Here is a 17168-nt window from a genome sequence, read left to right on the forward strand (position 1 = left end):
TCTTAACAGGAGTACCAGTTCATGGAATGTGCTGATATATTGACCCTGAGCATGAGTAGGATAAAAGGTTGAGGGAGTGCCAACTAGTTGATGTAAAATCTTATCAGGGGTGATAAGTCACCGGTTTCACTTTCTGTAGTTATCGTGTAGGAGTTGTCTTTTTTCCTATTGAAAAACCTAGTCAAAGTGATCTTCCTAGTGAACCTATGTAGGTCAAGGAAGAGTTGAAAAGAGTTAACCTGATACATGGGGCAGACTGTAGTGATTTCTCAAAGGGATTTAATTCATGGGACCAGAGGTTAAAAATTTAAATTGTTTCTTTAGAGGTCTCGTTGCTGTTTACTGGGTTTTTCCTCTTTTTACCCACTCTACTCCCTCTAGGTCTTTTTTTCTTTTGTGAATGTGTCCTAAGATTTCTGCTGTGGGTAAAGTTTTCTTCTCCCTGTCCAGACCTATTTGAATACTAGAAAGATTAATATCAATAAGGCTCAGGTATCATGGATTAAATTTAAACATTTTTTAACAAGTTGCTTTTAGTTTCAAATTCTATAATCATTGGGGAATGACCAGCAATCAAAAAATTTTTCAACCAAAAACCTTGTTAACAAAATCCAAAAGAGCATCATTATTCAAAGCTATGTCAATTCTCAACATGGTTTTGTGTGTCTTATTGATGCGTGTATATCCATTTTTATAAGCTTTGTTCTAGCTCCATAAATCATCCCACCCATTACAAATTTTCCATAAAGGCGAATATCTATTAAGTTCGGGGAAAGAGCACTCTAGTTCAACCATACTAAAATGGTCCTTACTCTCTTCCCATACTTTATTAAGGTCCCTAACCTCGTTGACATTGAAATGTTTCCACCAATTCATCTATCTCAATCAGGAGGGATTCAGAAAAAGGATGTGGAAAATACACTGCAATGAACAAAAGTTCAGGATCAACAAATACATCATGCAAAATAACATATCGCCCTAATTTTTCTCCAAGATACTGAATAATTTTAACATTAGTATCCTTATGTATTGAGATACCAAACCCCCTGTAAAATGATGAGTGAAAGAAATAAAAACTATTTATCAATTTAGCTTAGGATGTGGAAAAAAGGAGAACCAGAGGAAGGTTATAGAAATATATGCAAATCCTTCCTGCTTGCAATAATTCACATGGAAGACCAAGAGAAATCTCCTAACAATTTATAGACTTGTCTGGTGCAAAAAAGATTATTGCCAAGTGTCTGAAGTAACTTTAGCAGCTACAGGAAAAAAAAAGTTGGCCTGCACAAACATAATCAGCAAGTTACAGTCATCAGAAGTAACCTTTCCTCTAAAGCTGTGTTCACATGCCAGAATGTAAGCACGCTAAATTTCTGTATGGACATTTCACAGACAGAGGAGTTCGGCAGAACATGCCGGCGCTAGGACCACTCGGAAATTCGCTGTCTCATAGATGACATTGCATATCCTTGGAGAATCCAGAAAAACATTGAACATGTTCAATGTTTATGTGAACGTCGGATCGAGGACTTCAGCGGCAGATAAGCAGCAGAATTCCATTGAAACCAATTCCATTGCTGTGGAATGTCCTAGCAGGCTATTCATGCGGAATTCCGCACGGACATTCTGCCATGTGAACATAGCGTAAGTTGTTCATGAGAAGACAAAGTTTAACTTGGAAACCTGTTTTAGGATCTACTACATAATTTTAGAAATGTCATGTTATTCTTCTACTATAAGTAAATAAAGGAAAATGTAGGGATTTACCTGCTGTAGGGCTGTTCTTGTAATCAGAACTGTTCTGCTACCAGATACACAATATATATATAAGTGTATTAGCTGCTACCAATGCAATTGTCATAATAAAAAGTTGAGTTTCCAACTAAATCAATTTACCAGGGTGAATTTAATGACATTATCAGATCTGGTACATACCTGCTTCTTCCCTTCATCTGGATTTATACACTTGTGGGCTGAGGAAGTGGATTCTTGAATGCAGGATTTTGCTTCTCTCCGTCCATTAATCTCACTTTGCAGATCATGGTATGGCTTATAGTTTTTTTTGGGAAGAGCTTTCCTATTAACTCTTAGAGAAAAAAAAAGAATTTGTGTTTTTTTTTCAATTTAATTTTAATCAGAAATAATGTTTACTAGAATTTTACCCACAGAAGTTTTTAGGTCAGCTTTGACCATATATATATGACGCATACTGTGGTCATGCATTTCAAACATTGTGATAGCACCATTCATTAGTATGTGGCATATATAAGAGCTCTACTCCATTATTATTATGGAGGAATGCAGATGTAAAAAGAGTCATTTAAATAGTGCCAACATATTACACAACACAATACAGACCAATGAACAAACAATATCAGACAAACTCATGATCACTTTAAACAATGGTGATCATGAGTTTGTCTGATATTGTTTGTTCATTGGTCTGTATTGTAATGTGTTGTGTAATATGTTGGCACTATTTAAATTACTCTTTTTACATCTGCACTCCTCCCTGCTTGCAAGAGCTTACAGTCTATAAAGAAATAGGGCTCATACAAAAAGATAGAAAGTGCTTGATCTGTACAACAGTCCAGACCTTTTATAATATAGTAGTATAAACAAACCAGCATGAGACAGTCACCCAGCCAGTATCTGTGTGTGTGTAGATATAAGGTGCATATGAGTGCATGGCATATGGAAAATACTGTAGAATAAAAAGGATAAGGATCTGAGGAATAGCCCTGTCTAAAAAGAAAGCTATTTAAGGCTAACTTTGTTGGATATTTAACATAGTAAATAAAGATAGTAAATACAGTATATGGTAGCATTTAATTTATCTTTTTTTTTTTGTATGGAGTAAAGCATAAAAAAAACAGCCAAACTCTCCTAGGGACAGTGTCATATATTCCCAGTTAGTTTCCAAGACTCCCAGTTGGAGTAAAAACACTGACTTGAAGCTAAAGCCTTCTGAAATTGTGGTTTGAAAGCTGCTTTGCATATCCTTTCTTCCCTGCATGATAAGAAGTGACGTATGGAAAGTGTATGCCTCTTCAGGGGAACCATGTTATGCTGCTAATCTATATGTACCTCCTTTTGCTAGAAGGCATTAATTTAAATACATTATTACTGGGGTCTTCAACATCTTATGTGTGATATAGATGTATATGCAACAAATAGAGGCCCTTTGCACACAAAAAAACCATGTGGGCCTCTTGTTGGCAACATAATGATAGTTTGGTCCTAGCTATACACCACTACATCCATGGATCTACAAGAAATGAGTATAGTCATCTGTATGTAAAATTTTGTACAGAAAAGAGCCAAGTGCTTTTGCTTACAGATACTTAGTGTACACATGTGTCTACTTTTGTTGTGTGAAAAAGCGTAAAGAGCCCAAACTACTAACAATTTGGAGCTCTGTAGATAAAATAGTGTAACATAGCTGGGGAGATATTATACAAAGCAAGAATATCCTGTAATATCTTCTCTTGTCTTGGTCTATAATCTTTTCAAGTGACTTATTACAATAAATAAAGGTGAAAACAGATACACTATAATTTTGTGACTTTACCAGGCTTTACAAGTGCCTTACTTTATCACCAGGATTACAAACCCAATAATGGACAGCCAGGGTTTACAGGGCTTCAACTGGACCACAAGGGATTACAGAAACAAACCACAGGATATACAGAGGACCTCACTGACCCAACCATGGATTACACGAGATCCCGATGGGCCATGATGGAATAAAAAGATTTAAGACTCCTAAAACTATTCTGACATTAAATTATATCAGGGACTAAGCATGTACTGTTTCCATTACATGTATACTGTATGTATAATTGGTCAGTGGCTACAAGTTAAAATAATGCCCTATTTTTATGTCTTACGCCTAAGTTACAGCATGGGACATTGGAAAATAAAATCTAGATTTTACTTTTTTGATACATTTAAAAACTCCATAAATAGGGAACACAGCTAGAATTATGTCCACAAAGGGACATCATTTTTGTTATTTAATAATGCCCTATAATATGTTTATACAATTGCAAATCTTTATTTAGATGTATTGAAGAGCATTGCACCCAGAAATTAACACAAATCTTGCATTTATGCAAATGACTAAGAAGATTTATCTACCCTACCTAAGACTTTCTTTGAATATTAAAACATGATTATACATCATTCCAGTAAAACATTGCCTCCAAAACCATCCTAGCAGTGCACTCCCAGTACTATCTTAATTACTGATGGGTGTTTGCAACACCTTGTCATGTGCTTATAGGCACACCCTAATCACCCCAAGCACAACACCCCCAGCCACACTTTATTTAGCTATAAGTGCGTACATATGACACGTGTATAGCTAGATACCGCTGCGATAAGCACAGAGCTCCAAAGTAGAGTGGGGCCACTCCACAGGAATCAGTAGACAAGGATGTGAAATTCACTCTAGGGGATCCTATCTACAGGTGGAACTACCTATGGAGGTGGAACTACCTATATCACCTATATATGATGAGAACTACCTACTGGGAGTGGTCACCACCTATAGCACCTATATACAAGGGGGAACTACCTATGTATGGGGGGAATACCTAAAGAGTACCTATAATTTCTATAGGGGGGAAATTATTACTACCTATAAGATCTATCTTCAGGGGAAACCAACTATAGGGACACCTATAAACCTGGGAAAACGACCTACAGTGGGAACTTCATATAAGGAGATGACATCCTACTCACAAGGGGGCCTATATACAAGGAGGTTTATATACATGAGACAAACTATTTACAGGTGGGTCCTATATACAGGTACCAAACTACCTACAGGGGATCCTATATACAGGGATCAACCTACCTACAGAAGGAAAGTTACCGACAGAAGGCAACTATTTCCATGGGAAAGCTATCCAATGGCCTCTACCTACAGGGGAAACTATCTATAAGGGAAACTACCTCTAGGGTGCAGCTACCTAATAGGGGAGACCTTCCTACTCTTCCCTTGACTTTATGGGGCATCTAGGGCTGCTGGAAAAGTGCCAAGCATAAAATGTGTATCTTGTTCTTAAGAGAGGAGTCGTGGCTCGAAGAAATCACCATCACTGTCTGCTTTGGATGGAGAAGAAAAAGAAAAGGGAATGACTCCGATTAGAGAATATGTCACCAGTGAATCATTAGATGTATCTGCACTGAAGTTGGGGTTTGACAAATTTGCTCTGAATCTAGGAGCCAGCAAAAAAAAAAGGTTAGATTTTTCATTGTTTGTTCTGTAATCTTTAGTTTTTAAAGGGGTACTCCACTGGCAGGCATTTGGAACATTTAGTTCCAAATGCTGTGTGTGCGCTGCAGGGGTCGGTCATGCCCCCTCCTGCAGTCAGGCGATGCCCCCTCAATTCAAGTCTATGGGAATGGGCGTGGTGGCTTTCACTCCCACTCCCATAGACTTGTATTGAGAGGGCATGACCTGTTGTCAAGAGGGGAGTGGACGACCCCTGCAGCGTGCACACAGTGTTCGGATCAAAATGTTCTGAATGCCTGCCAGTGGAGTACCCCTTTAACAGCACCAGTTTTGTGCAGTATTACAGGCTGGAAGGGTGCACAGACTGAGTGCCAGGGCATACCCTCTGCTACTGCTCTTGCTCCTCTCAGGCCGCACTTCAGCCTTGTGAGGTGTAAGAGGTGGCAGCACAGGAGCTTCAGACAGACAGTGCCAGAGGAGCTACTGCCAGCCACTGCCAGGGGCAGCACCAAGCAGAGTCACTCTCGGCACAGACAGCTTAATGCTAAATGCAGACAGCTTAATGCTAAATGCTAATGTGTATGTAACTTCTATACACAACTGCGGCTGCTTGGCCTGCCAAATCCTAGGTGCCATGACAAAATTCTTAGTCACCATGGCGACCTAGCACCTGCCATTTGTCGTTCTTTGACATGTATGGTCTGTAGTGATAGTGATAGCTCTAATGGTGTGGCGTTATTATCTAGAATTGGGGCATCGCTGGATATGAATGCTCTGTAATCACTTATGTGGTATGTTGCTGTAATGAAAGCGGTTGTTTTCTGTCTGTATTGGAGGTCTTCCTAATCTCTTGTGACAGGCTGATAACATTATTGCTGTTAATGAGTATTTTCACAATTTAAAATGTTCCCCTATCCACAGGGAACAACTAGGTGATAGGTGGGGTCTGACGCTGGGAACCACACTGTGAGAAATGTCCCCTGAAATAAAGGGACTGGACCAGTGCTCCATTCATTCTCTATGAAGAGGTACTACTCCTTAAACAACAAATGGAGTGTTGGCTGTGCATGTGCGGTGTGTTATTGAACAGCAGTGAAAGAAAATGGAATATGTGAAGGAGGCTGGGTGTGGTTAGGAGGGAGTGGTTAGGGGTGTGGCTTAGGGCATGGCCAGGGGAAGTTATGGCTTTTGGTTATACACCCTAATTCAATAGGCTATGCACATGCCCATGCTTCTATACCATGCCTAAATCCACTGGATATAGTGAGGAAAAATGACCTTAAGGTAGGCGCTCAGAAGTCCAGAGAATTTCACAGCCAAATCATGGAAGTGAGTAAAGTTCAAGCTTTATTTGTTCATAGAATCAATAACGCGTTTCGGGGTCAGCATGCCCCTTCTTCAGATTGACAGATCTGTCAATCTGAAGAAGGGGTATGCTGACCCCGAAACGCATTATTGATGCTATGAACAAATAAAGCTTGAACTTTACTCACTTCCATGATTTGGCTGTGAAATTCTCTGGACTTCTGAGCGCCTACCTTAAGGTCCTTTTTCCTCACTATATCCAGTCCACTAAAAGGATTTCCCTTTGGATCCATCCTGAGACCTGCGGGCCTGCACAGAATCCTCCTTCTACCTCAGATAGAGGTTACATGCCTATATAATATACGCTCCAGGTGAGCGGCCATCTATCAGACCCCCTTTTTACCCCACTTTTTTGTGGGGACCCCATTATTTCTCAGGGTAATGCACAAGGCGCCTCTGTGGGCCTTTCCCCCTTTTTTCTCTTTTCTACAGATGCCTAAATCCAGACAGATTTTGCAACAACTTTACTTGTAGTGCAGGTGAATTGGGGTTTTTATGATCATATCATGGACTTTATATTTGGAGCATACATTTTTTTGTTAATTAAGAAATAAAAAAGCTGTACATTAGCTCCATTAAACTTCAGCCAATCCGTGCACAAATCTGCATGCAAATCCACAGCAGAAGTAAGTTTCAGATGTGGATTTCTGTCCTGATTTATCCTTAAAATCCATGTGATACTGTTACATTATAAATCCTAATATGTGGACTTTAGTTGTGTGACTTTTCCCTTTTATACTGGATAGCCTGGTGTAATTCAAACAAACAAGTTTACTAAACTTTTTCACAGAAAGTGACACAGAAGCTTAGCAATTACTTTCACACCAAGTGGTGCAATATGTTAAAACCTCTCACTTGGGTACAGGATCCTTTTGTCCTCACTGGAGCCCTTTCTTGTATGTGTAACTTCACATAAAACCATACCCATTTGGCACTTCCAGTCTCCTGATTGGTGATTTATTTTTGAGCTCAAGGGCACTGACCCACATTCAGTGTTTTTAGTCAATTGTCCAGTAAGCTATCTCTTAAAAGTGGCCCCACACTGCCCACTGAGGCTTACCAGTTCATTCACTACAACAGCTAGGATACAGAAAGGTTTATCTGGTGTCCACTCATAGGGAGCTCACATAGCACCCCTTTAACTTTCTACTGGACCCAGTCCACTACTTACTGGGCTGTCCCAGTCAGGTTTACTACCCATGCCATTCAACTTAACTTCCTAGGCCTCTTTTCAGGCCTGCAGGATAACCATCCCCAGCTTCAGCTGTCCCCCATAGCCTCCAGAACAGACCCAACTACTACAATTTGCACCTCCAATGAAACGTGCCCCTTCTAACTGAGTGACCCTCTCAATCAGCTCAATATAAGTCTGCAGTGCGTCTCCTGGCCTTAGGGCCTCTGCTTATATCTGTGTCCTCTTTGGTGGCTGGCAGCCCAGGAAGCTTTTATCCCTGTTGCCAGCCACCAATACTGGGTACTGCGGTATACTCCCTTGCAGTACCTGTAAGTAAAACAGAGCATTACACATGTACAATGCAGCAAAACATTATACAGTAATACATATGATACATGTTTCAATTCATAATATATAACAAGTGAGGAATCTCAGTGTAAAAACGGCCCTTTCAGGTAACAGGTTTGTGTCTGCCCTGTTATGTTTGTGATGTTGACCATATACAGATTCAAAAACACATAAAAAAATAACATATGTTACATATACATTAAAACCTCTTCGAAACAACCACTCAAAATTATCTTCTAAGGAGATGGTCTTCTCAAACAACATGACCAGTATGTATAATAAAAGGTGGTCTTTTGGAGAGGTTTCACTGTATTTACTTTATGTTCATTTATGTTCATATGGCAAAAAAAATATTAAAAAGAACCCACATTCTCACCTACTGAAGAGGAAGGATTTCCGTAGGTTGCAAGAAGCCGTTGTTTTTAAGTATTTGCTGAATTCCTTTTTGTCATCACCATTCTGTGACTTGTTTAATTTTCTACATAAAAGCAATTGAAATAATTATAAGGCTATTTCTACTGGCTGTCGGCAAAATGCTCACTTGTTTTTCAGCAGCTATCGCATGCAAACATGCAAAATAGAAACCTTTTTAATAAGAGGCAAATCTAATCTTGGGAAAAAGCTTTACATTTCTGAATATAATTCTTTACGCGTAAAACAATAAAAACTATAAATCTGTATCCCATATGTGACTGGGAATTTGCATTTCATTTGCTATAATATCATCAACAACAATTACAGAACAAATACCTATGTTTTTATATTAATAATAATAATATAAAGGATATGAAAATATTGTATTCTCTTTTGGGGGCATTTATTTTAATCTGCAGTGCTTTATTAGTTTCATTCTGTTAATATGGCAAAAGTAACATAGATGGAAAACTTTTATTGCCTAAAAAACTATTAGCATATCTAATTGTTTTATGTATAAGGAAATGGAGTTCAGAGATCAAACAGACCTACATCTTACAAATTGTTGTCACATGGCTGAATTTCCGCTTGCAGAATTCCGCCTCAAATTTAAAGCCCATAGACTTCTATGTGATTCCGCACTCCCGTTCACACTTCTGAATTTTCGCTTCCGGAATTCTGCAAGCGGAAATTTAGAAGTGTGAATGGGAGTGCGGAATCACATAGAAGTCTAGGGGCTTTAAATTTGAGGTTTTTCTGTTTTTGCACTTTCATTTTTTCCTCATCACCTTGTTAAAATCATAACGCTTCCAATTTTGCACCTACAGACTCATATGAGGGCTTATTTTTTTGTGCCCTCAATTGTAATTCATAATGACATCAATCATTTCACCACAAAATTTACAGTGAACCCCAAAAAAAATATTTGCGGGGCAAAATTGGAAAAAAAAAAACGCCATTTTGTAAATTTTGGGGGATTCAGATTCTGAACATTTTGGTAAAAATGACACAATATATTTATTCTGCAGGTCCATACGGTTACAATGATACCCAATTTATATAGGTTTTTCTTTATTTACTACTTTAAAAAAATTATACCAACATGCACCAAAATTAGTATGTTTAAAATTGTCCTCTTCTGACCCCTATAACTTTTTTATTTTTTCGTATACGGGGTGGTCTGAGGGCTCCGTGATCTGAAGTTTTTATCGGTACCATTTTTGTTTCGGACTTTGTGATCACTTTTTATAAATTTTTTTAAAGTATACAAAGTGACCAAAAATACGCAATTTTTAGACTTTTGAATTGCACGCCATTGACCGTGCGGTTTAATTAACACTATATTTTTATAGTTCGGACAATTACACACCCGGCGATACCACATATTTTTGTTTACATTTTTTTTAATGGTCAAACAGTGAAGCTTTATTGATGATTATTCAGAATCATATAGAAACTAGCAGAATAGCCAGAAATTGGCAATAACATATGGGCCTACCAAGGCCAACGTAACAAGAATATAGGTACAGATGCAGTAATTATACAATATACATTCCACTGCAAACATATATGTAGAATCGATGGCGGTTGGCGGCGGCAACTCAGTCTCATATCATAGACAATAATAGAATACATGTAACACTCTCAGTACATATTCATGCATTGACGGACACGAGAACAATATGCAGATGACAACCAAGGTTCCCAAAGGGTATTAAACCTCTCTACCGTATCATCTCTGATCGCCGACAATTTTTCATTAATCATAATAGAGTTCACCCTCTCAATGACCCTAAATAGATCGAGTGCAGGTTTCTTCCATTGTGATGCTAAATAGATGCGAGCTGCCATCATAATATATTGTGCAAGTCTGAACTGTCGGTGAGACATCCCCAGGGGCCGAAGACCCAGCAAACAAAAGGAAGGGGTTCTGGGAGCCCGGGCCCCCAGCAATGAAACCACGAGGTCCAGAATTCCAGCCCAGAAGCCCACTACCACCGGGCAGGACCACCACACATGGTACATGGTCCCAAGATGGCCACAACCTCGGAAGCAAAGCGGGAATATGTCAGAGCAAAAGGCATGAAGGCGAGTTGGGACCATGTATGTACGATGTAATACCTTCAATGCAGTCTCCATTAGGGGAATCTGCCAACTGCCCTTACTCAAAGTCTCGCAACAATCATGCCATTGGGCAGGTGTTAACAGTATATGCAAGTCAGCTTCCCAAGCCACCATGAACGGGAGCTTACTATCTGCTGTAGGAGCATTGAGGTGGGCGTACAACAAGGAGAGTAGCCCAGTCGCCAATGGCCTATAGATGATAAAAGCTTCATAGAAAGTCGGCTTCGGGATCTGGGATACGGCAACCTGGGACCTTATGAAAGAAAAAATCTGATAGGCTCTAAACACCTCGGTGGGGGGTAAGTCAAGTCTGTTAGTCAGAGAGGTGAGAGTGTGGAAAGAACGGTTGTCTATAAAGTCATGTACCTTAGTCAGTTTCCTGTCAATCCACCATTGAAAAGTCTGTCGAGAGAGCCCAGGAGGAAAAAGATGGTTAGAAAATATAGGGGTCATGGGGGTATAGTGGGATTGGAGTTTGAATTTAAAGCGAACCTGACGCCAGAGTGCAAGCGAATACAGGACCATGCGAGCAGAGCTGGGGACTTTACAAGCTACCGGACCAGTGCTCCACATTAGGGCTTCATAGGAAAGTGGTGACAGTAAGGCATTCTCCAGCCGTGTCCACCTGGGCGCCCCGGGCCCGGCATTAACCAGTGCCAATTGTGCCAGTCTCGCAAGAATAATAATATTTGAGGAAGTGAGGTACAGATAAACCTCCTACCCTTTTATGATAATGCATGAGTGCCCGGGAAATACGGGACCGCTTACCTGCCCAAATATAAGTAAATGTATCGCGTTGTAACGCCTCCAGTTCCCTACGCACGATGGGGATGGGCAGCGTGCGAAAAAGATATAAAAGTTTAGGCAAAATTACCATTTTTACAACATTCACTCTGCCCAGCCATGACACGTAGGGAAATGCCCAGCGACTCAAATCTGATCTAATAGATTGGAATACCCGGGGATAGTTAGCTCTGTACAAGGAGCGCAGGGTAGGGGTCAGAGTTATGCCAAGATTGGGTAACCCCTCCGTGGAATCACGGAAACGAAAAGTGAGTGATATAGATTGTCTGACAGGAGGGGGAACCCCACAATACATTATTTCTGACTTCGTTACAATAACACGGAGGCCAGAGTGGACGGCAAAGCCATCTAGCACCTGGAGGAGGTTGGGAAGGGAGACAAGAGGGTTAGTCAGTGTCAACAGGAGATCATCTGCAAACAAGTTCACCTTATATGCCGAGGTGCCCACTGTCATGCCTGTAATATCAGGGTGCTCCCTGATCAATTGGGCTAACGGCTCCATCACGAGTGCAAAAAGGGCTGGTGACAGTGGGCATCCCTGCCGAGTCCCTCGTCTCACTGATATCGGGCGCGGGCCAGTAGTGGGCAATTTTAAATAGGCAGTTGGGGTAGAGTATAGTTTGGAAAGGACATGTATGAATGGGCCTGCAAATCCAAATCTAGTGAGTGTGGCAAACAGATAGTCCCAAGAGACGCAATCAAATGCCTTCTCTATATCCAGGGCCAGAACTACCAAAGGTGTCGAGGAAGTTTCAGCTAGGTGCATCTGATCCAGGACTTTCCTAATGTTATCAGGTGCCTGTCTACCAGGTACAAAGCCCACCTGGTCCTGATGGACTAGGCCGGGGAGGTAGGGGTTGAGTCGTGCCACCAAGATGGATGCCAAGAGTTTGGCATCCACATTGAGGAGCGATATAGGTCGGTAATTTACTACACTCAGAAGGTCCCTATTTGGTTTGGGGAGAACTGTCACCATTGCGTCAAGGAATTCCCTCGGTGGATCCGTACCAGAGCGGAGGTCATTAAAGAAGTGCAAGAGTTGTGGGGCTAAACTAGTAGCAAACTTCTTATAGTAGGAGGCTGTAAAGCCGTCCGGTCCAGGAGATTTGCCCTGTTTAGCACGGGAGATAGCGCTCAGCACCTCTTCCAGAGTAAATGGAGCATTCAAAGCATCCCTGGCGTCAGGGGAAAGGGTTGGAAGGGAAATAGAATCTAAGAAAGAGGAAAGAGAAGAGGGGTCTGGTCGGTCAGTGTCCGTCGCAGTATAAAGTTGTGTATAGTACGTGTGAAAGGCATCGTAAATTTTGTCCGGGTGCGAAGTCCGGAGACCAGGTCGCAACTGTAAGCTATGGACTCTATTAAAAGATACCGTTTTACGTAACATTGCTGCCAAGAGTCTGTCAGGCATATTGGCAAATTTATAATATGTAGCTTTAGTCCATCGTATTGCCTTCTCCACTTTAGTAGAGAGAAGGGCGTCTAGTTGCAACCTGGTCTCCCTCAATGCCTGAAAAAGGTAGGGAGAGGGGTCCTGTTGGTGCGCATAAGTCAGTCTTTGTAACCTTGCCTCCAATGTTGTCTGCTGGTTAGTACGGTCCCTCTTGATGCCACTAGCCAAAGCAATGATCCGGCCCCTCATATAAGATTTGTGTGCCAGCCACGTCCAAGAGGGCGCCGAGGTGGGTCCAGCATTGGAGACAAAATAAGTAGTCAGATCATCCTGCAGTTGACGCTGTACTCTGGGCATGGTAAGCAATGCCTCGTTCAGTCTCCACCGAAATGGATAAGTGGATCGAGGCTGGAAATCGAAGGAGGCATGCACCATGTCATGATCAGACCAGGATGACGGGATATGACGTGCATAAAGAAGATGAGGTAGAATGTTAGTGGTGGTCAACACCCAATCAATTCTAGAATAATTTTTGTGCATAGGAGAGTAATAAGTGTAACCCCTGGAAATCCCGTTATGCTCTCTCCACACATCAGCTAAAGAGAGCGTAGCAAAAAGGTTCTGTAACCATTTCTGTTGGGAGCCCGATCTACGAAGCGGGGTCTGTGAGGATCGGTCGAGTCGTCCATTATAAACCATATTAAAGTCGCCTGCCCAAATCAGCTCGTCAAAGACCAGGCTCCCAAGTTTCTTGCACAACATACCAAAAAATGTTAAAGGTCTATCTGTAGGGGAGTAAGAATTTACTATACATAAAGTTCTGCCATAGAGCGAACCCAACAGGATCAGATATCTCCCCCCTGTATCCTTATATTCTGACTCAATAGTATATGGGAAGGAATTGTGGAACAAGATCATCACTCCCCTACATTTGGACTGAAAAGAGGAGGTATAGGAACGAGTGTAGGAGCGGTGGTAAAAGGCGGGGGTAGAAGTCGTGGAAAAATGTGTCTCCTGGAGGCATATCACCTCAGGGCGATGTTTAGTATAGTCCATGAACGCCTTCCTCCTTTTCACAGGAGAGTTAAGTCCCCTGACATTGTGTGATAGCAATTTAACAATGACTAACTATGAATAGAGTGCTAAGTAGTACGTTACCCCCGGCCCACACAGCAGTATACACAAAAGCATCAAGACTGGTCGCCGCCGCCGCCACATCAGCCAATCTGCAGCAAAGTGAACCATCGTTGTACCTAAAAACAAAAAAGGAACATAAAAAAACAAAACAAAACATTAGGACTGCATTTGGGGCAGTCCGTTGAACAGGAAAGGCGGACAGGGTTAATAGAGCGTCCGCCGTACTTCCTGACCCTGTGTACAGGGATGAAGAGGCACAATAGTACATCCACGGTATCGCCATCGGTGCTATGAGTCCCAGGAACAACTGTCTTAAGAAACAAAACCAGTCCTCCAAAAATAGAGCTTCCCAGTCTAGGGTGCAAGTAAGGCGTTCGCTTGAGCAATGAAGGGATTCCAGCGTCTCACACAACAACGAGGTAGTCCCGCAGATGAAAAGTGGGTCACCCAGCCCAATAGAGAGACCTCAGGGAGGGGAACAGGTCAGTGGGGAGATGTCGGGGCTGCCCGCGTGTGCCGAGGTGATTTGTTGCCCCCCCCCGACCGCGGTCCACACACGATCCACACGTTTAGCTCGTTGAGGCTGGGGGGGGAGATCCGACAGCACAATGCGCTCCAGGCTCAGCGCTTCTTTCGCTTCGGATAAGGTGCGCACAGTATGTGTGCGATTATTGACCCGGAAAACCAGGGAGAAGGGGAATCCCCATCGGTAACGGACCCCCTCCCTCTGAAGTGCAAGTGTCACTGGGCGAAAGTCCCGGCGTTTAGCCAAAGTGGAAGGAGCTAAGTCAGAATATATGCGTACCGATTCTGGAACCCCTGGGAGAGATGGGGTGTTTCTGGCCGCCTGGAGTAGGGTGTCTCTCACCTCGGCATAATGTAGTTTCAGGATCACATCACGAGGTAAGTCCGGGTTCTTTGGGCGCGCCAAGGCCCTGTGGATCCGATCGAAGCGGAGCATCTCCAGTTCCAGTTGAGGAGCAAGGGCGTAGAACAGGGCAGAGATCGCCTTTGATATATCAGTCACCTCCTCTGGTAGCCCGCGGATCCTGAGGTTAGCCCTTCTAGATCGGTTTTCAAGGTCCTCGAGTTTCAGCTCGAGGGCCTGCAGCTGTTCGGCGTGATCCTCGATCTCGCGGCGGTCAGTCTGCGCAGCCTCCGCGAGGTCATCAATACGGGTCTCGGTGTCCGCCACCCTCTGGCCCAGATCTCGTAACTGCGACGAGAGGTCGTTAACCGCCTTGGCAAGCTCCGTCTGGAAAAGCTTCTTAATAGTTTGGAACATGGCCGTAGGTGAGAGAGCAGTGGCTTCATGGGACTCGTCCTCGGAGTTCTCAGTAGGCGAGTCACTGCGGGAGGCCGCCATCTTAGAGCGCGAGGTCGCTCGGAAGATATCCGGGATAGACTGGGATAGCCTTTGGGAGTGCGCCTTCCGACCTTTGTGCTGGGATCGTGGCATATTCTCCCTGCAGAAGGAGCCGTTCCCAGTGCAAAGGAGCCTATAATAGGCGCTTAGAGAGGCTAAAACACCGCGGTTGGCACGGAGCTCACACTACTTCCGTCCTTCCTCGTGAGCCGCGCGCATGCGCCCCCCCCTGTTTACATTTTTTAAATGGGAAAACTGGGTGATTCTAACTTTTATTTAGGTAGGGGTAAAATCACATTTATTAACTTTTTTTTTTTTTTTTTTTTTTTTTTACTATTTTTACACTTTTTTTTAATCCTTCATAGGGGACTGTTACTTGCAATACTTTGATTGCATACACTGAACAATGCACATTGATCAGTGTAATCTGTGCTTGATTGATAAGTAGTGTATGTATGTTTTTATGTGTGTGTATATATATATATATATATATATATATGTGTGGTGTCCCAGTACCGTATCCTATCCGGTACCTGCGTGTGTGGGTCCCCTTAGCCAGAGTCCCTAGGATGTCGGGGTTCCCTTAGCCAGAGTCCCTAGCAGACCAGAGCAGAAGATGTCCGATAATACTGATCAGTGCTATGTCCTATGCATTTTTATAACATTTTATTCCCAAAAATTTTTAGAAAAAATTTATTAAAAGTTTTATATAAGTAAATATGGTATCAATAAAAAGTACAGATCACGGCGCAAAAAAATTAGCCCTCATACCGCCGTTTATACGGAAAAATGATTACGATTAAGCCAAGTGATTTCTGTGGATTTTCCAAATAAAGAACAAAATTTTATCTGCAAGTCCAGCGCTGGACAATCTCTTTCTTTGGAAAAATGAAAAAGATATAGGTCTTTAAAATAGGGGGATTTTGAATGTACTAATTTGGTTAAAAAGTTTGTGATTTTTTTTAAGCACAACAGCAATAGAAAAGTATGTTATCATGGGTATCATTTTAATCATTTTGGCCGAAAGAATAAAGAACACATGTAATTTTTACGGTAAATTGTACAGTGTGAAAACGAAACCTTCCAAAGTTTGCAAAATTGCAGTTTTCTTTTTAATTTTCCCACACAAATAGTAATTTTTTTGATTTCGCCATACATTTTATGGTAAAGTGAGTGATGGCATTACAACAGACAACTGGTCGTGCAAAAAACAAGCCCTCATACAAGTCTGTGGAGGAAAATATAAAAGAGTTATGATTTTTTGAAGGCGAGGAGGGAAAAACTAAAACGTAAAATAAAATTGTCTGAGTCCTTAAAGGGGTTCTCCCTTGCTTATACTGTTTTTTGTTATTATGTTTGTGTGTTATGTGTGTATAAGTATGTGTTTTTTTTATGTGTGTTGTGATTATGTATATATGTATTTTCTTACCTTTTGTGAAGATCCGGAAGCTGGCCCCTTTTTCTTCCAGCGGCTTGCTGTGCACCTCGGCCTCCGCCACGTTGTGTTCGGTAAGTGGAATGTCGGGGGGGTGTTCTTGCTTCTGTCCTTCCTATCTTCTGACGTCCGAGGCAAATCTTTTCTTCCTGTTTCTTCCGTGGCTCAGCGACGAATCTGCGGCCTCTTCCGGCGCATGCGCAGGTAGTTTTTTTAGTTTTTTTTTTTTACCAATAAAGTTTTTTTTGTCTAATTGACAAACTGTCTGCGCTTGCGCGAAGCTACGCTATTTAGCGTAGACCTAACGTACGCTACGCTGTTAGCGTAGCACTTGCGTACTCGCGCATGCGCAGACAGTTTGTCAATTAG

The 17168-nt window shown here is 42.0% G+C and overlaps 1 protein-coding gene across 13 annotated transcripts in view; it reads right to left on the reverse strand.

The window, feature by feature from the left end:
* The window catches only part of PHTF1 (putative homeodomain transcription factor 1), a 250128-nt gene that overhangs the window by 111272 nt on the left and 121688 nt on the right, over positions 1-17168 (reverse strand). For all 13 annotated transcript variants that reach the window (XM_056558326.1, XM_056558332.1, XM_056558329.1 and 10 more), the window contains 2 exons: positions 8506-8607; positions 1936-2086 (listed from right to left, as the gene is read on the reverse strand). In XM_056558326.1, the coding sequence (XP_056414301.1) occupies positions 1936-2086; positions 8506-8607 (253 nt within the window). The remainder of the gene's footprint in view (positions 1-1935; positions 2087-8505; positions 8608-17168) is intronic.

Source organism: Hyla sarda, chromosome 2 (genome assembly GCF_029499605.1).
Source record: "Hyla sarda isolate aHylSar1 chromosome 2, aHylSar1.hap1, whole genome shotgun sequence".
Lineage (NCBI taxonomy): Eukaryota > Metazoa > Chordata > Amphibia > Anura > Hylidae > Hyla > Hyla sarda.